At 37.5% G+C, this 21,010-nt stretch overlaps 1 protein-coding gene across 20 annotated transcripts in view; it reads right to left on the reverse strand.

The window, feature by feature from the left end:
- IPCEF1 (interaction protein for cytohesin exchange factors 1) overlaps positions 1–21,010 on the reverse strand; it is a 319,466-nt gene that overhangs the window by 277,982 nt on the left and 20,474 nt on the right. For 9 of the 20 annotated variants that reach the window (XM_064292423.1, XM_064292503.1, XM_064292438.1 and 6 more), the window contains exon 2: positions 13,668–14,404. The exons of 10 other annotated variants lie outside the window; for them this stretch is intronic. In XM_064292423.1, the coding sequence (XP_064148493.1) occupies positions 13,668–14,217 (550 nt within the window). In that variant the 5' untranslated portion in view covers positions 14,218–14,404. Of the gene's footprint in view, positions 1–737; positions 923–13,667; positions 14,405–21,010 lie in introns of those variants that run through there. One more of the 20 variants, XM_064292466.1, reaches the window with a different exon arrangement.

Below are 21,010 nucleotides of genomic sequence, written 5' to 3' on the forward strand. Positions count from 1 at the left end.
CAAGGCTTTTCTGGGTGGACTCTAACATCCAACTTTTTGGTTAGCAGCTGAATGTATTAACCATTTGCACCACCTAGGGAAGGTACATAAAGCCCTAAGGAGACAAAAATGTGTCTTCTGGTCCTGTTTCTGCCTCTGCTCCACACAGCATTCTCTGCCACTTCCCCTTGGGACCTCCTCTGACATGGAGAAGGGAGCTAACCCTGCGCCTTAGTCATCTAGTGCTCTTATACAGAAATACCACAAGCGGCTGGACTTAACAAAGAGAAATCTATTTCTTCAAAGCAAAGCAGGATACAAGTTCAAATTCAGGATGTCGGCTCCAGGGGAAAGCTTTCTCTCTCTGTTGGCCTTCTCACCAATATTCCACTGGGCTAAGAACTTCTCCATGTAGGGACCCCAGGTCCAAAGGACGCACTCTGCTCCCGCCACTGCTTTCTTGGTGGTATGAGGTCCCCAACTCTCTGCTCACTTCCCTTTCCTTTAATCTCTTGTAAGATAAAAGGTGGTACAGGCCACACCCCAGGAAAACGCTCTTTACATTGGTTCAGGCATGTGACCTGAGCAAGAGTGTTACATCCCACCGTAATCCTCTTGAACCACAGGCAGAGATTGTGATTTATAATACATAGAAAAATCACAAAATGGAGAACAACCACACAATACTGGGAATCCTGGCCTAACCAAGCTGACACATATTTTGGGGGGACACAGTTCAATCCATGACAATCACTTACACTTATATGTATACTCTTCAGAATCCTTCTTGGTTTGATTTCGTTCTGATCGTAAAAACAAATCCTTGGAGTATTCTCAGGTCGATTTAGAGATGAACAAACTAAGCATGGAGTTAGGGTGGCTTGTACAAGGTAAATGGCAATAGAAGAATCCAGTCAGGCATATGACCCTATGCCCAGTAGTTCTGCCAAGAGAGGTCAAAGCATACTGTAAAGATTAATGAGATAATATTCTGTATATAGGTAGTCCTTGGGTAGTGCAAATGGTTAACACACTTGGTGCCACCTGAAAGTTTGGAGGTTTGAGTCCACCCACAGGCACCTCAGGAGAAAGGCCTGGCAATCTACTTCCAAAAAAATCAGTCACTGAAAACCCTGTGGAGCACAGTTGTACTCTGATACACAGGGAGTTGCCATGAGTTGGAATTAACATGACAGCGACTGGTTTTTCTGTATATTAAGTTTGAACCAATTAATAGAAATTTAAAGAAATATGTAAACATACATATGTGTACATTACTATCAAAGATACTAAGGACAACTGATCAAAGGCCAGATATATTTACCCGGAAAACGCTGTCTTTTGTTTTCTTCTAACCTTTTTTAACCTTTCCTTTCTCTTATGTTTCTTTCCCTAGTCAAAGCATCTCAAGAATTTCTTTGCCTCTCCTAACAAAAAGGAGAGCTTAGAAGTGTACTAATTACTGTGTAATTACTGTATTAATTACATTGAATATATAATGGAGATGGTGACCAGGCAGTTAGATACAAAAAAAAAAAAAGTAGTTAGATAAGGATATAAAATGGGCAGTAGTAGATGTCTTTGACTTATCGCAGATTTTGTACTACCAGCTGATCTCAAGTCCTTTCATGAAAACTGTGACATTCTGAATAGCTCTCAGCTTTGTAACACACAAAATGAGGTAAGATCAAGACAACAAAAGAGCAAGTCCTTGAAGGTATCTTTTGTCCCTAAAAGTCTCAGAGATAGACTCTCATAGATGCCTTCCTATCCATTCAGGCTCCATCTCAGTTATTTGTCAGCGTGGTTATTTGATTCCATCTATTTCCCCTGCAAGACTGAATGGCTCAGGAGAGCAGGGGCAGGGGCAGTTATGGCTCACCGTTGCGTCCTAGCACTTAATGGTCTTGGTCCTCAGTAAATATTTATGGGACATGGGACATGGGGTATGGGGCATGAAACAAAGCATTCCTGTGATTATGACATGTCTATAGGGAAAGAAAACGTCCCTGAAAGTACAGAGGTAACATTCTAAGAGTGGGAGCCCTCAGAAATCTGAAGAAGAGTTTTAAACACTGCCAAGCCAAGAGTTTTCTCAAATAATAATTGTTTTATTAACAAAAATAAACTGAGTTATAAGTAGTCTAGATCTCAAGCTTGGAATTCACTGCTAAGATCTTTACTTTGAATAGAATTATAATATAAGGAATAAGGCAACATAAAGAATTAGGATCAGAGGCTTCAAGGAAGTCAATTACCTTTGTGACAAGATTCACAAGTGGGAAGGAGCCATATCAACCACTGATGACTGGGGCACCCTATATCCAGTACTTTATCTGTCTCAGTCCCACAGCTCTATACCAAGTTCAGGAGCTGATAGTCCAGGCCCACTAGTGCCCCTCTACTCACTCATGGGATACCGATCCTCACTCCTATCTGTTCCCAGGTAGTGAAGACAGAGGCAAATTTGAATTTTTTTAAATAAATATTTGTTGGGCAATTAATGCATGCCAAAGTAAAAAAAAAAAAAAAAGTCAAGGCTAAAATGTGAAAATTCTTAACCCTATTTTAGGTTGTTGTGTTGGGTGCTGTCAAGCCAATTTTTACTCATAGCTACCCCATGTCACCAAGTAGAACTGTCCCATTAGGTATTCTAGGCTAATCTTTACAGGAGCAGATAGTCAGGTCTTTCTCTCATGGAGCCTCCGGGTGGGTTCAAACTGCCAACTTTATGGTCAGCAAAGTGCTCAACCTTGTGCCAAGCTGGGTGCCCCAATGTGTACCCTCCCCTTCACTTCAGTGCTGCCAAGGGAAGCGTCGTCACCTGTTTGCTGTTTTCTTCTCCTTCTAGTGCCTCACTCTTACATGAGAATTATGACCTTATTTAGAAACAGATTGCTAATTGATTCAAAGGTAACTGCAGTTGAAGAAACAATTTCAGTTTAATAAATATATTTGTATTTCAGATGCTTAGATACAAACACAGTCCTCTCCCCACTCCATGTAAAAATTACCGCACAACCTCTAATAAAAGTTTTATTTCATTGAATTGAGAGTGGGTTGCATGTCAAAATGAATAGGTATAATGACTTTCAAAAATTTCTAATTTAGCATCATCTTTTCAAAAGAATAAGCATGATCCCTGACTATTTTCAGAAGACATATATATAACCAAAGATATATATATATTCTAGCCACACATTGACAAGACCAGGGGAAGGGAGGACCGTGAGCGAGTACAATAATGTGTTGGTGAATAATTATCACCAATTCCCCCATACACTGACCACCAATTTGCAGAATTAAAGTATATTTAAATATTACTATAAAAGTATATTAGTAAATATATGTGATATTTGAGGATGAGCTCTGGACTTCATGATGTACACACTCGTAATTACGAATAGTTCCATATAAAGCAGCACATATCTGACCTACTTCTGTATTACCCTGAAGTCTCTAGGTGACATGAACGGTTAAGCACTCAACTACTGACCGAAAGGTTGGTAGTTCAAACCTACCAATGGGTGCCTCGGAAGAAAGACCTAACAATGTGCTTCTGAAAGGCCCCAGCTTCGAGAACTCTAGGAAATGCAGTTCTACTCTGCAACACATGGGTCACCATGAGTTAGAATCTGCTCGATGGCAATTGGGTTTTGTTTTTTTTTTTAAGATAAATGTACTGTCTTTCAATTATATATGTCAAGTTAATGACACATTTATAGATAAATGAATGAAGTTGCCACAACTTAGAAATATCAGAATATAGGAGTTCATTAAATAGAATATTTATGTGGCGTACTAACACAATATTAAGAAGGATGACAAAATATTAATATTTTCTATGTTTATAGCACATCACTTATATTTTTAAGGACTTTCATATGCTTTAACTCAATTGACTCCTAAATAACCCTATGATGTGGAGAGGTTAAGTATTACTAACTCTGTTTTTCAGAAACGGTTAGAAGGAACACTTCTAAATTACTTCTATGAGGCTAGCATAATCAAAATCAGACCACGATCTTATAAGAAAAGTATAGACAAATATCCCTCATAAACACAAAGACAAAAGTCTTTTAAAAATATTAGCAAATAAAATCCAGCAATATTTTCAAAAGGAACCCAAGAGGTCGGCAGTTTAAGTCTGCCAGGCGCTCTTTGGAAACTCTATTGGGCAGATCTACTCTGTCCTATAGGGCCACTATGGGTCGGAATCGACTCAACAGCAGTCGGTTTGGTTTTTTTTGGGTTGTACCCCAGAAATGCAAGGTTGGTTTAACTTTTGAAAGCCATCAATGCAATTCAGAAGATATGCAGAAAAGAGAATAATCATATGATCACCACAACAGATTCAGAAAAAACATTTGACAAAATTCAACACTTATTCATGATTTTGAAAAAAGAAAAAAAAAAGGCCCTCAGCAAATAGAAGAAACTTCTTCAGACTGAAAAATGGCATCCACAAAAAGCTATAGCTAGCATCATAGAGTGAAAGACTGACCACTCTCCATCTAAGATCAGGAATAACACCAGGATATTCACCTCCACCATTCCTATTTGAAATTGTTCTAGCAGACTTCATCAGTTCAATAGCCCAAGAAGAATAAATAAAAAGCAAAAATATTTTAAAAAGAAGTGAAACTATCTTCATTCACAGACAGCATGGTTATGTATGCAGAAAATCCAAAGAAACCTACAAATCAACTCTATCTAGTAAGAAAATTCAGCAAGCCTCAGGAAACAAAGTCAATAAACAAAAACAATAGTATTGAACAAATAGAAAATGATATTTAAAAAACAATATGCTTTAAAGGGTCAGCAAAAAAGAGGAAGACTCTACAAGAGATAGATTGACACAGTGGCTGCAACAATGGGCTCCAACATGACTACGATCATGAAGACAGTGCAGGACTGGGCAGTGTTTCATTTTGATGTACATAGGGTCACCCTGTCGAAGCCGACTAAATGGCGCCTAGTAACAACAACAACCCTTCACAATAGCATCAAAAAACATAAAATGCTTTTAGGTAAATCTAGCAGAAGATATCTAAAATCTGTACACTAAAATCTGTAAAACATGGGCTAAGAAGAATAGAGGAAGATATACGACAATTTGAATTTTGGTGTTGGCAAAGAATATTGACTATACCAGGGACTGTCAGAAGAATGAACAAATCTGTCTTGGAAGAAGTACAGCCAGGATGCTCCACAGAAGCAAGGATGGCAAGACTTTGTCTCACATGCTTTGGGCATGTTATCAGGAGGGCCAGTCCTTGGAGTAGGATATCACGCTTGGTACAGGGTCAGCAAAAAAGTGGAAGACCCTCAATGAGATGCATTGTTGACACAGTGGCTGCAACAATAGGCTCAAGCAATGATCGTGAGGATGGCGCAGGACTGGGCAGTGTTTTGTTCTGTTGTACATGAGGTCACAATGAGTCAGGACCAACCCCACAGCACCTAACACCACCAACAACGATAATAAAGACAGTGTGATACTGGCATGATGGTACAGAAATTGACAACGGAACAGAAGACAGTTAAGAAATAGACACACATTTTTACAGTCAATTGGTTTTCGACAAAAGCACCGCAGCAAATCAACGGAGAAAGAAAAGTCTTCTCAACAGTATTGTTGAACCAACTGGATATCCTTGGGCAGGGGGGCGGGAACTGACTTCAACTCCTACCTAATGGTTCTAAACATAAAAAGTTAAAAATACAAAGCTTCTAGAAGAAAATATAAAAGAATATTTTTGTGACATCAGCATAGGCAAAGATTTCTTACTCAAGAAATAGCACTAGGCATAAAAGTAAAAATTAAACATTTCTGCTCATCAAAAGTACCGTTAATAAAATAAGCAAACCATAGATTTGGAGAAAATATTCATAAAACATACATCTGGCAAAGGACCTGCACCTAGAATATATAGCAAATAGTTCAAGTGAAAATGCACAAATGATCTAACGGACACTTCACAAAAGACCTGCAAGTGGCACCAATAAGCATACAAAACAGTGCTCAGCAGTGAGCCATTAGGAAAATGCAAATCAAAACCATAATGAGATACCACTATATATCCACCATAAGGGCAAAAATTAAAAAGATGTTGGCAAGGATGGGGAGCAACCAGAATTCTCATACAGCATTGATGGGAGTGTAAAATGCTACAACCACTTTTGAAAATTGTTTGGCAGTTTCTCATAAAGTTAATTATAACATACCGTATGTAGCCAGAGTGTTCCTCAGAAGTGAGGATGGTGAAACTTCATCTCACATAATTTGGACGTGTTATTGGGAGAGAACAGTCCCTGGAGAAGGACATCGTGCTTGGTAAAGCAGATGGTCAGCGAAAAACAGGAAGGTGCTCAGTGAGATGGACTGACACAGGGGCTGCAACAATGGGCTCCAACATAGCAATGATTACGAATATGGCGCAGGACCTGGCAGCGTTTCATTCTGTTGTACATAGGGTCCTTATGAGTTGGAGCCGACATGATGGCACCTAACAATAACAACATGTAGACCAACAGTTCTACTCTTTAGTATTTACTCAAGAGAAAGAAAACATATATCCCCACAAAGATTTGTGTGTTAATATTCATAGCAACTTTATTTATAATAGCCCTCAAGCTGGAAACAACCCAAATGCGCATCAACAAGAAAGGAAAAAACAAATTGTAATATATTTATATGCTAGAATACCCAGAATGAAGAGGAATGAACTACTTCTGATACATCAAAAACAATCCTGTTGCAGTCAAGTCAATTCCGTCTCATAGCGACCCTACAGGACAGAGTAGAACTGCCCCATAGAGTTTCCAAGAAGTGGCTGGTGGATTTGAACTGCTGACCTTTTGGTTAGCAGCCGTAGTTCTTAACCACAGCACCACCAGGGTTTAATCTTGTATACGTGACGCTGAACAAAATCAGCCAGATGCGTAAGAGTGCATGCTGTCTGATGCCATTGATATGAAGTTCTGAAACAGGCAAAGCTAATTTATGGAGACATAAATCACAACCACGGTGCCCCTGGTAGGGGTGGCAGGTTGACTAGAATGGGGCACAAAGGGAAGTATTCTGGATCCAGGTAACACTGTGGGTTTCACAGATGCATGTATTTGCTAAAGCTCATAGAACGGTAGCACTTACAGTCCGTGCTTATAGCTCTATGAATATGATACCTCAATAAAAAAATTAAAAGCACAAAATGTAATTAGAGAATATCATTTTCATGTAATCAAAATCAAATTTGAAAACAAAGAAATAAGGCAGGAGACTGATTCTGCTCTTCCTCCCAGTACGTATAAGCCTCAGATTGTGAGCAAGGTTGCTTCCATCTCCACCTTACCAGTCATAGTGGGATTACATTTTTAAGAATGTCTCTTTTCTTTACACGGTCCCTAGGTGGAGCAAAGAGTTTACACTGGACTACTAACCCAAAGGTTGGCAGTTCAAACCCACCCAGCAGCACTGCAGAAGAAAGGCTTTGCAATCTACTTCTATAAAGATTACATTCAAGAAAAATCTGTGGATCACAGTTCTATTCTGAAACACATGGAGTCACTATGAGTCAGAATTGACTCCATTGCAATGGGTTTGGTTTGATTTGGCATTTTCTAAACAATATGTTCTTGATGTTAATAATTGTCTTCCCCAACCCCCATTTGGCCCATAAACAACAGCCAACCTCTATACCTGGAACACGCAGAAGATACGGGGATTTGTTCCCACACTGGCTGTTAGTAGACTGATGGACAGAACAAGGGTCTTTTTCCAACATAATGTCTTCCTGTGAGGTTCTCGAAGGTAAGTCTGAATATATGTGATTTTTTTGCCTTGCATGCTGACTTTAGAACCTAACCTAGTATAATCTACAATTTGACGGTAATTTTTCCTACATAAATTAACTAATATATCCTAGATTCAAATGCATAACTAAATTCCTATCATATGATTCACTGAGCTCTGGTTATAATTAAATGTACTGACTGTATTCAAAGAAAGTTATATTAAAATTTTCCCTAATCCTTTCCTTTCCCTCCCCTTACTAAAAAACATGAACTATTTAGAAAATTTTTAGTCTTTTCATTTGGTTTTACTTATCTGGACTCATAAGCCATGCATGGTAAATTTCAGACCTATAATTTGTGGCTTCCTGCTTCCAAGATTACTCCAGAATCGTTCTCATGTGACTGTTTTTCTAGTTAAATATTTACACATCTACACAGGGTATGCAGGCAGTTCATACTGGGTGTGATTTACCAGCAGCTTCATCTGTTTCTCATCATAACGCTACTAAAAATGTGCCTACTAAACATTTTTTCATATATTTGTTCAAAACACTGTTTCCACTGTCATGTAGAGACATTCTCTATGTAAAGAAAACAGAAGATAAGATGGTTCCATCTCAGGGCCTTTGTCTTTCTCAAAACCTTTTCTCTGGTTTCAGGATTCTCGCTTGCTACCAGTCATTACTTCACAAGACTAACCAAAGCATGGGTTATTTCTGTCTTGTTTGTATCAGGGTGTGAGAAGCACAGAATTAAATGGAGTTATAAAGGAGAAAATATCCTATTTAAATTTTAAAAAGCTTCCAAAAGCAACAACTGGCTCCAGGTGTGATCCCCCAAGGTTAGCACAAATGCGTTGGAGTATAGTCCCTGCTCTCAACGTGCCTGAAGTCTATTTCATGGTCCTGTGCCCAAACCCAGGCATGGGCTTTCCAAATACAAGAAAAAAAGATCCTTGGCTTTCAAAAAGTAATCATTCCTATGTCCCTGAAATTTCAGATCATAACACAAACATCTGTTCTACTTTTCCCCCTGTCTGTTTAAGGGAGTGAGCTATAGTTTAGAATCATACATTTTTTTCCAGAAGTAAAAAGCATAGTTAAATCATATACATAATTGTATACATGAACACATGTATGTATATACATAGATGTATACATTCTGTTATATACATATAAGAATATAAAGCAGAGTTAAATCATGAGAGTATTCTCTTCAGAACACTAATGTAGAATACATTGATCTTGTCTGACTTTCCTTCTGTTGCTTTGGGCTTCAATCTACAAATTGGTTTTCTTGCTTTTATTCATATGCTGTTATCATAAGCAATAACAAAATGAAAACAGAAACAACAACAAAAAAAAACTCCTGAACAAATTATATGTCTTGGAGTTGCCCATAGTTTAAATATATCCAAGAACAAAAATGAAACTAATGATTGTTTTCAAATATTTAGAGACATTTTCCAATGATGCTGGAGATTGCATGATAGAATTTTGCAAGACCAACGACTTCTTCATTTCAAATATCTTTTTTCAATAACATAAACAGCAACTACACACATAGACTTCACCAGATGGAATACACAGGAGTAAAAACGACTACATCTGTGGAAAGAGACAATGGAGAAGCTCAGTATCATCAGTCAGAACTAGACCAGGGGCCAACTGCCAAACAGACCATCAATTGCCCCTGTGCAAGTTCAAGTTGAAGCTAAAGAAAATTAGAGCAAGTTTACAAGAGCCAAAATACAACCTTGGGTATATCCCACCTGAATTTAGAGACTGTCTCAAGAATAGATCTGACACATTGAACACTAATGAAAAAAGACCAGATAAGTTGTGAAATGACATTAAAAACATCATATATGAAGAATGAAAAAGGTCATTAAAAAGACAGGAAAGAAAGAAAAGACCAAAATGGTTGTCAGAAGACACTCTGAACTTGCTCTTGAACATCAAGTAGCTAAAGCGAATGGAAAAAATGATGAAGTAAAAGCGCTGAACAGAAGATATCAATGGGCAATTCGAGAAGACAAAGTATTATTAGGAAATGTGCAAAGACCTGGAGTCCTCTGACATCAACAATGATATCTCTCGTTCCACATCCTCTCCTGAATCCATCTTGAGCTTCTGACAGTTCCCTGCGGATGGACTGCTGCAACCAGTTTTGAATGATCTTCAGCAAAATTTTACTTGTGTATGAAATTAATGATATTGTTCAATAATTTCCTCATTTGGTTAGATTACCTTTCTTTGAAATAGGCATAAATATGGATCTCTTCCAGTCAGTCGGCCAGGTAGCTGTCCTCCAAATTTCTGGGAATAGACGAGTGAGCACGTCCAGCACTGCATCAGTTTGTTGAAACATCTCAGTTGGTATTCTGTCAGTTCCTGGAGCCTTGTTTTTCAACAATGCCTTCAGTGAAGCTTGGAGTTCTTCCTTCAGTACCCTTGGTTCCTGGTCGTATGCTATCCCTTGAAATGGTCGAATATCTGCCTATTCTCTTTGATAGAGTGACACTCTGTGTTCCTTCCATCTTCTTTTGATACTTTCTGTGTCATTTGTCATTCAGTATTTTGCCCATAGAATCCTTCACTATTGCAACTTGAGGCGTGAATTTTTTCTTCAGTTCTTTCAGCTTGAGAAATGCTGAGCATGTTCTTCCCTTTTGATTTTCTAACTCCAGACCTTTGCACATGTTATCATAATACTTTACTTTGCCTTCTCGAGCCGCCCTTTGAAATCTTTTGTTCAGCTCTTCTACTTTACCATTTCTTCCATTGCTTTAGCTATTTGATGTTCAAGAGCAAGTTTCAGAGTTAGGAAGTCAGAAGTCTGAATTCAGGATGCCAGCTCCAAGGAAAGGCTTTCTCTTTGTTGATTCTGGGGGAAGGTCCTTGTCATCAATCTTCCCCTGGTCTAGGAGCTTCTTAGCACAGGGACCCCAAGTCCAAATGACACATTCCACTCCCAGCACTTCTTTTGCGGTAGTATGAAGCCCCTATCTCTCTGCTCACTTCTCTCTCCTTTTGTTTCTTGTAAGATGAAAGGTGATGCAGGCTACACCCCAGGGAAACTCCCTTTACATCTGATCGGGGATGTGACAAGAGTAAGGGTGTTGCATCCCACCCTAATCCTCTTTAATATAACTTAGTCTTGCCTCATTAACCATAGGCACAGATTAGGATTTACAACACATAAGAAAAATACATCAGATCACAAAATGGACACCCACACAATACTGGGAGTCATGACCTAGCCAAGTTGACACACATTTTGGGGACACAATTCAATCCATAATAATGTATATTTAAATTTCTTTCTTATCCTTTGGAGAAGTAAAATATAATAAAGCTCAAAAATACTTAAAAACCAAAAATCAAACCCACTGCCATTGAGTCAATTCCAACACACAGGAACCCGACAGGGTTTCCAAGGCTATAAATCTCTACTGAAGCAGACTGCCACATCTTTCTCGGAGCCGCTGGTGGTTTTGAACTGCCTACCTTTCAGTTAGTAGTTGATCACTTTAATTGCTGTGCCACCAGCGCCCTCATAAAGAACCTTAAAAACCCATTCAGAGGTAGAGGAAACAGTCAGCAGCTGTTTTTATGAGGACAGCAGAATCCTGATATACAAATCTGACATAAACATTATAAGAAGAGAAAATTGTAGGCCAGCATCTCCCAGAAACATAGATGCAAAAATTCTTAACAAAATATTAGAAAACTGAATCCGGCAATATATAAAAAGAATATTACATCATGATTATTTGAAGTTTATCTCAGGCTTAACATTCAAAAGTCAATCAGTATAAATCACCCTATAAACACACTGAAAGGAGGAAACCATATAATCATCTGAATACCTGCAGAAAAGGCACCTGCCAAAATTCAAAACCCATTGATGGTTTATAAACAAACTCCAAGCATGCTAGTAAGAAAAGGTAACTTCATCTGCTAAAAGGCCATTTACAGAACACGTACAGCTAACATCACATTTAGTGGTTTGATATTAGACACCTTCCCTCTAAATTGGGAACAAGACAAAGGATGGCCTGTCTCACTATTTTTATTCATTACCGTACTGGATATACTAGCCAGTGAAATAAGGTGAGAAAAAAATAAGACTTAAAGATTTGGAAAGAAAGAGGTAAAACTGTCCCTTAAAGAAAACGCAACAGATTGTTTAAAATGAGAAAACTATTCTTTAGAAAACCCTAAGGATTCTGTGCAGAAAATCGTAACAGATCTACACAAAGAACGACAAGAAGTAATAATTTAATTTAGGATATTTATCCTGCTCATAGGAAAAAAGGTTAATATACAAAATGCAGTCCTACTTGTATATAGTAGCAACAAGTTAATTGGAAAATAAAACTTAAAAAACAAATCCCTTTACAACATCATCAAACACTCTTACTGTTGTTGTTAAGTGCCATCGAGTCAGTTCCAACTTGTGGTGACACTGTGTACAACAGAAAGAAACACTTCCTGGTCCTGCTCCATCCTCACAATTGTTGCCTTGTGTGAGTCCATTGTTACAGCCACTGTGTCAATTGGTCTCATCAAGGATTTTCCTCTTTTTCATTGACCGTCTACTTTACCAAGCATTATGTCCTTCTCCAGGGATTGGTCCCTCCTGTTGTGCACAAAGTAAGTGAGATAAAGTATCGCCATCCTCACTTCTAAGGAGCATTTTGGCTGTACTTCCTCCAAGAAAAATTTGTTTGTTCCTCTGGAAGTCCACAGTATATTCAATATTCTGCCTCAACGTCATAACAATAGTTAGGGATAAATTCAACAAAAGCATATGAGACCTCTACACTAAAAACTACTAAACACTGCTGAGAGAAAACTTAAGGAAGACCTATATAAATAGAGAGATGTATTGTGCCCATGTCTCAGGAGATTCAATATTATTAAGGTGTCAATTTTCCCTAAATTGATCTCTATGTTTAATTCACTTACAATCAAAATCCCAGCAGACTTTTTTTTTTGGTGGCAATTGATAAGGTGATTCTAATTTTTTATGGAAACTAAAAGGACCTAGAGTAGTAAGAAGAATTTTGAAAATGAAGAACAAATACAGAGGATTAACACTACTACCTAATTTCAAAATTTACTCTAAAGCTGTGGACTCAAGACAGTGTGGTACTGGTGCAAGAAAAGAAAAATAGTTCAATGATATAGAATAGAAAATCCAGAAATAAACTCACATATCAGTCAATTTGCTTTCAACGAAGGATCCAGAAAAATTCCATGAGGAAAAGACAGTCTTCATATCATACAGAGCTACTCAATATGCAGAAAAATAATTTGAAATACCTCATATGTCTAAAGTAAAAGCTAATATTATAAACTTTCTGAATGAAAAAATACCTTCACAACCTCAGAGTAGGCAAAGATTTCTTAGCCATGACACGAAAAGCATAAAAAAAATTGATGGATTAAATCAATATTAAAACTTTGTGCTCATTAAAAGACACATTAAGATGAAAAAGCAAGTCAGAGGCAAGGAGAAAATATTCACAATATATTACTATTGTTGTTAGGTGCCATCGAGTCGGTTCTGACTCATAACGACCCTATGTACAATAGAACAAAACACTTCCTGGTCCTGCACCATCTTCATGAGCGCATTGTTATGGCCACCATGTCAATCCATCTTGCATAGATCTAACAAAAAGCTTGTATCATGAATATATAAAAAACTTCTACAAGTCAGTAATAAAAAAGATGAACATCCCAATTAAAAAAAAGAAAAACAGACTTGAACAAACCCTTCATAAAAGAAGATAAATGAATTGCTAATGCTGTTTTCATTAGGTGCCATGGAGTCGGTTCCAATGCATAACAACTTTATGTACAACAGAACAAAACACTGACCAGTCCTGTGCCCAGCCATTATGCTTGAGCCCATGGCTGCAGCCATTGTGTCGATCCATCTCGTTGAGGGTCTTACTCTTTTTCGCTGGCCTTCTACTTTACCAAGCATGATGTCCTTCTCCAGGAATTGGTCCCTCTTGATAACATGCCCAAAGTACGTGAAGTGAAGTCTTGCCATCCTTGCTTCCAACGAGCATTTTGGCTGTACTTCTTCTAAGGCAGATTTTTTCATTCTATTGGCAGTCCATGGTATATTCAATATTCTTTGCCAATGCCATAATTCAAAAGCATCAATTCTTAGGTCTTCCTTACTTATGGTCCTGCTTTCGTGTGCATATGAGGCAATTGAAAATACGACGGCTTGGGTCAGGTGCATCTTAGTCGTCAAAGTGACATCTTTGCTTTTTAATACTTTAAATAGGTCTTTTGCATTACATTTGCCCAATGCAATACATTGTTTGATTCCTTGACTGCTGCTCCCATGGGCATTGATTGTGGATCCAAGTAAAGTGAAATTCTTGACAACTTCAATCTTTCCTCTATTTATCATGATGTTGTTTACTGGTCCAATTGTGAGGGTTTTTGCTTCCTTTATGTTGAGGTGTAATCCATATGAAGGTTGTAGTCTTTGATCTTCATCAGTAAGTACTTCCAGTCCTCTTCACTTTCAGCAAGCAAGGCTGTATCATCTGCATATTGTAGGTTGTTAATGAGTTTTCCTTCAATTCTATGTATTGCTAATAAACACATGAAAATGTACTCAACAAGTTAGTCATCAAGGAAATTAAAATTAAAATTACATTGTTGTTGTTAGCTGCCATCAAATCAGTTCTGATACATAGCAATCCCATGTACAACAGAACGAAACACTGCCTGGTTCTGCACCATCCTCATAATCATTGTTATGCTTGAGCCCATTGTTGCAGCCACCATGTCAAACTACATTGAGGTACCACCTTATATTCACCAAAATGGCTAAAATTTAAAAGACTAGCAAAATTGGAGTATATGTAAAACAACACAAATAAATGAGTACTCTCAAGCATTACTGTTGAGTGTTTAAAATATTATAAACACTTTGGAAAAGGTTTGACATACACCTATCCTACGAGTCCCACTCTAAGTATTTACCCAAAAGAGAATGAAACAAATGCCCTCAAAGCTGTTGATAGCATCTTAATCATAACTGCAATAATTTCCAAAATCCCAAATGTATGTCAATACGATATTGAATAAACACAAATCCATAAGATGTTATACTATTCAGCAATAAAAGGAATGAATTACTGATACACACAACAATGTGCAGTATCTCAGAAACACAAAAGAGTACCTACTATATGATTCCATTCATATGAAGTTCAAGATCAGAGGAAAACTAACCTACAGTGATAAAAATCAGAATAGTTGCCTATAGATGGCCGGGATTTACATAAAGGAAGTTCAGGAAACTTTCTGGAGTAATGGAAAGGTTTTATTTCCTGACTGGAGTGGTGGTTACATGATTGTACACATTTATAATAACTAAAATTGTACATTTTTTTTTAAGCAAGTGCTCAAAAAACAATAGGATAGAAGCATGTCAAAGGGACACAGAGCCCAGTGGAAAGAGCTCCCAAGGGCCAAACCTGGAACAATCTGAGCAGGAAAATAATAACATAGTGTGGAAGTATAACCCCAAATATAAAATAAATATCTATATATATAAATATACATGAGTTCATACTGATATAAATACATGGTTGAATAATAAATAAATAAACAGGAAGAAGAGACAAATCCTTCTTACAGAAGACTTCCAAGTAATCTGTAGATACTTCTTCCCCCTCCAGGAGGTGAAGTTTAATTTGTTTTCAACGCATAGAGTGTGGAGAGGAAAAAGCAGTAATCCCTGATCTGGCCTGTTACCCTCATCGAGCATATGAAAAAACTCAAATTCATATACATTAGGTCAGATGGCAAATATATGAATTTCCTGAAATTTGAGTCAAAATGTACTATCCTCTCTTTTCTGTAGCATGTAGTCCAGAGCTTCTCAAACTATCTGCAGCGGAATTTCCAATTTTCCATTCAAATCCATTACAGACTGATACTTTTATAAAACAAAAACGAGTGACTAGAAAAATAACATGTTAAAAAGATATACAAATTACAAGCACCCAAATTTGTATTATTAGATTTAATTGACAAAATTATTCCGTTGAATTGGTATAACGTTTCTAAACAATTACTCTCAAGTTCTGTGCTTATTCTATTACGGTATAGTAACAAAAGTTTGTGAGCTGGCAAGAAGTAAATGCATATTGATCACTTACAATGTGTCAGTACTGTTCTACACCATGGGGGATTAGAGTGAATTTGACATATAAAGTCCATAATCTGGTTTTCCTAATACTGAGTCAGAGTCAGTTTATCCAATAGGTAAGGTAAACACAGTGTTTAACTTGCTTACTAGATCATCTGTAGTGAACAATTTAACTTTTTTTTCACCACATCAAAGATTCTGCTTCTAAATATGGCTAAACATCTGTCCCCCAACCCCACTACACATTCCTACAGAAACAAAGCCTCTTTTCAAATTTAGAATTCCTGACAGGGGCAGATTACCCAGTGCGCAATGTAAACACAGGTTTACTTGTGTTTATTTCCTTATCTGTAGTGATCAATCTCACATCGGTTTCACCACTACAGATTAAGAAATAAACCCATGTGAAATCATTCACTATAGATTAGAAAGTAAGCACAAACAAACCTGTGCTTACCTTGCTTATTGGGTAATCTACCACTGTCCTGAGTACATGTGGGTTCCTTGTAATCTATTTAAGAAAATGGGTTCTCCAATTCCATACAAAATTTTGTAAACAGCTGATTAGATTTCTGACATATTCTGTCATGAAATACATCATATGGCAATATTTTACTCGGTACTTACTGTGTAACAGGTACTAAGTTTCCTGATTTTTCATAAAAACATGATGCCAGTAAGAAATCCAAGCAGAATGTTTCTTAGAAGTGAGGATGGGAGACTTTGACTCACCATAATTTTATGCAAATAACACGCACCTTCTACATTTGTTTGCCAACTACTTCCCACCTCCTTGAGGTATTTTTGTAAGGCCGCTATGCTTTTTTTTTTTTTTTTTAATAGCAGCATGTAAAAAACCTTAGCATAGTGGCATTTATGAAAATAGCTCTGTAGGGGAGGAAGTGGCTGGCAAACAAGCATAGAAGGTGTGCTTTATTTGCGTAAAAGTATAGTACTTTGGACACGTGATCAGGAGAGACCAATTGCTAGAAAAGGACACCGTTGTTTGGTAGAAAGACAATGAAAATGAGGAAAACCCTCAATGAGCTAGATTAGGGCAATAGCTGCAACAGTGGACTCAAACATACCAATAATCATGAAAATGGTTCAGAACTAGGCACTGTTTCATTCTGTTATACATAAAGTCACCACGGGCCAAAGCCCAGTCGATGGCAACTAACCACCACAACAAAATATAACCTCAATAGCAACATCAAGGCACATTTCAGTGACTGTATTTTATGTAGCATATTTCAAAACCGGATACATCTTTGGTTCACCAAATCTATCTATGTAGTATATACCGAAAAATAATTAAGATAAAAAACAAAATGCTGCCAGAAACACAAAATAAGTAAGAATATATGCTGATATGTGCTATCATCCAAGCAACAGCTTCTATCAAAATAAGCTGTAGAAAAATTAGGACTCCATTTAGGCTCTTAGAAAATTGATTCCTCTCCTACAAGTTACCACGTATTACCAGTGGGCCACCAGGTCTGTGGGGGCCTGAGGAACTGCTCCAGAGAAACTAATTGAATTGTGTTGCTTTTCTAAGCAACACACAAAACCCAAATTCCTAAAAGATTAGTGAATGTGACTACATAACTTTTGTTCTTCACAGAGAAAAGACACCATACAAAGTCAAAGACAAATGACAAACTGGAAAATATATTTCAATACATATGACAATGAGTTCATTTCCCCTAACATATAAAGGCCTCTTACAAATCAGTTATAAAAGACCATTACACCCACAGAAAAATTGACAAAGAACTTAGAGTTCATGGAAAAGAAACACAAATGGCTCATGAACATATGAAAAGATGGCCAACCTCAATTCAAAAAGAAATGAAAAGCAAAATATCAATGACATATAATTTCTCACATATCAATTTTCAAAATTCACATTACTAAGCTACATATTTAAGTGAAAAAGTCAATACATGTGCATGACAGTCTATATACTATGTGGCTTGTTTGTAAGAATAACTGTGTGAAGACTCCATGTGTTTTAGAATAGAACTGTACTCCATAGGGTTTTCAATGGTGGCATAGTGGTTCTATGAGTCAGAATTGACTCGATGGTGGTGCGTTTGGTTTGGTTTTGGGCACAGTGGTTCAGAGCTTAGCTGCTAACCAAAAAGGTTGGCAGTACAAATCCACCAGCTGCTCCTTGGAAACCCTAAGGGGCAGTTCTGCTCTGTCCTACAGCGGCGCTATGAGTTGGAACCAACTTGACGGCAACCGGTTTGGTTTGGTTCTGGTTCTTTCAGAAGTAGATTGCCACACCTTTCTTCTGAAATGCCTCTGGGTGGATGTGAACTACCAAACCTTCAGTTAGTAGCTGAGCACTTAACCATTTGCACCCCCCATGGACTCCTTTTGTGTATGTGTGTGTGTTTGTGTGTGTGTGTGTATACTTAAATATGCATAAAATATTTCTAGAGAGATATTTTACAAACTGGGTACGGTGGTTGTTTCTGTAGAGGAGAAGTAAGGGTAGGGGCTTGGAAATCCTGAGTGTGAAAAAGCATAACTTTCCACTGTGTAATCTTTTATAATGTTTAATATATGTCTGTATTACCTTTTCAATGAAAAAAATAATTGATAAAATAAACTAAATTACTTTATTCAACAAATATCTACTGACCATCTACATTGTGCCAATCACTATTTTTTAAGTGCTGGGAAAACAATGTAGAGGTCAGCGTGACCTACATCAATTTCTGTCCTCAGCTCAAACATTCTCCTGGGAGGAGGTTAATAGAAGTCTCTAATGAATCCTGTTCAGTCTAACAATTTTTGCTGCAATTTAAGGAATGTTTTCTTTGAGTGTGACCTTTTTATACATGTGTATATATTTAGTTTCACATAAAATAATAACTATGGAAACATTCTTTGGAACTGACACAATAATTGTCATCATAATAGTTTGGATAGCCATTGGTAAATGAGAGGAAGCAAGAAGCTCATTCTTCGTGCCTCCATATGCATCCACATCAGTTAGGAATCTTGTTCTCCTTACAACAAAACATACCTAATTTCTCTGCCTTAATTCTATGATTTACCTATTGAAGCTTAAGGAGCCTCTCACTCCCTTATGAATAAATGGACTTTTCTTGGACTCAAGTCTAAGTTATGTCTTGAAGATTCAGGGCAAAAAACGACCCCAAAGACTTTTACTACCATCCGTACACATATAATTCCCATTAGTGTTCTAAGTTCCCATTTCCATTGCATCGTGATAGCTTTTTCTCCAGATACAGAACAACTATGCCAGCAAAATGTAAAAGTACAACTGTTAAGACTTTGTTCCATTTAGTAAAAAATACATATTTTGGTCAAAGGTCTAGGTAAAGCTTTAGGATAGCATTTCTAAAGTACAGTTGATGGACACTAGGCCTGCTCAGGAATCTGACAAAAAGGAGTCCCCTGACCAAATAAACTGGGAAACACTGCTTATTAAATTTCCTCACAATTATCTCAAAATAGAAATTCTTTTAAAAAATTTTCCCCACCTTGGAGGTTTGCAATACACATAAGCATGTCAGGGGCCCTAAGAAGTCTTTCACCCAAAAAGCTTGCTTCCCTTGGAAACTTTCTCTCTTCTCTCGGCCACAGGTTAGCTCTGTGGCTTCATGTAAGACTCAGATTCTCATTTCTAAAGTCCTCTATGTTCTCATCTCCAAAGTCTAAGAGTTCATACTAGGTGATGTCTAATACCCTCATCCTGCTTTAACTTTCTAGATGCTTGGTCTTACATTAGACAAATTAAACAATTTGAACATTCAATGCTATTGCTTTGAAACACAGCCAGGTAAATGATAACTAGCTATTATTGAATTCCAAAGTATGCTCTACAATTGATCAATGTGATACAGAGTATAATTCTCAGCTGAAACACTGACTGACATATTATGAATATCAAGAAAAAACTATTTTAAATCCTTTTTTCAAGGGTGGTGGTGGTGTGTGCTGTCGAGTGGATTCTGACTCATAGTGACCCTATGGGACAGAGTAGAACTGCCCCATAGGGTTTCCTAGGCTGTAATCTTTACAGGAGGAGATCACCAGGTCTCTTCTCCCAGGGAGCAGCTGGTAGATTTGAACCACCAACCTTTAGGTTAGCAGCCAAGTGCTTAACCATTGCAACACCAAAGCTACTAAATGTGAATCTCAGAAGATGACAGAAGGAAATAATCATAGGCACCAAACTGCACACAATGGTATTAGTTCACATTCTACTTCTGCTGGGAAAAAGGGAAAAAAATAAAGAACTAAATTACATTTTTTAAAAAAATCGACCGAGAATAATATTTTTAAGTAACCATTCACATAAACAACTTCGTCAGCACTTCCAAGATCACTCATGCAAAAAAAAAAAAAAAAAGGTCATTTTTTCATGGATTGCCCACTCATTTGACTGCCAAATAGTTCTGTACCAGCCTTGTGTGGAAAAAGATCAAATGCCTCCAAAGAGTGAAGACGCAAATGATGAAAAGAATAGAGTTCCTAACAGCAGGGGAAATTATCATCTGAGCTCAAATAAGGACAAGCCCAGTTTTGAAGCACAGCTGCCTTTGTTTCTTCTCAGCAAACTCCAAAGTACCTGTTGGCCTCAGGCAGGATTCTAGGATGTCAAAACTTATCAGTTCCCATCTAACCTCAAGTTTCTATCTGTGAGAATTAGGGCTCAACATACCTCTGTCGCATGGAGCAAGCTCTCTGTTTCCTGGCAAGAAGAAAGTGGAAAGACTAAGAATATTTGGACTTAGAAGAATTGAAATTCAATATTATCCCACCACGTTACTTCCTCATAAGGATAATCCTCCCTGAGAGAGCACAGAGCACAACAAAACCAACAACAAACCCAAATTCCTTTTTTTTTTTTAAAGTATGGGAAAAGAGAGATCCAATTCAAACCACCCCCCCAAAAAAACAAAATGTGATGGAAACAATCCTCCCTTTAACAGAATGCCAGCGGTGTTTCTAAAATTACAGTTCCTCCTTCAGCCAACATCCTACACAAGAACGT

Source organism: Loxodonta africana, chromosome 1, assembly GCF_030014295.1.
Source record: "Loxodonta africana isolate mLoxAfr1 chromosome 1, mLoxAfr1.hap2, whole genome shotgun sequence".
In the NCBI taxonomy this organism is placed as follows: Eukaryota; Metazoa; Chordata; class Mammalia; order Proboscidea; family Elephantidae; genus Loxodonta; species Loxodonta africana.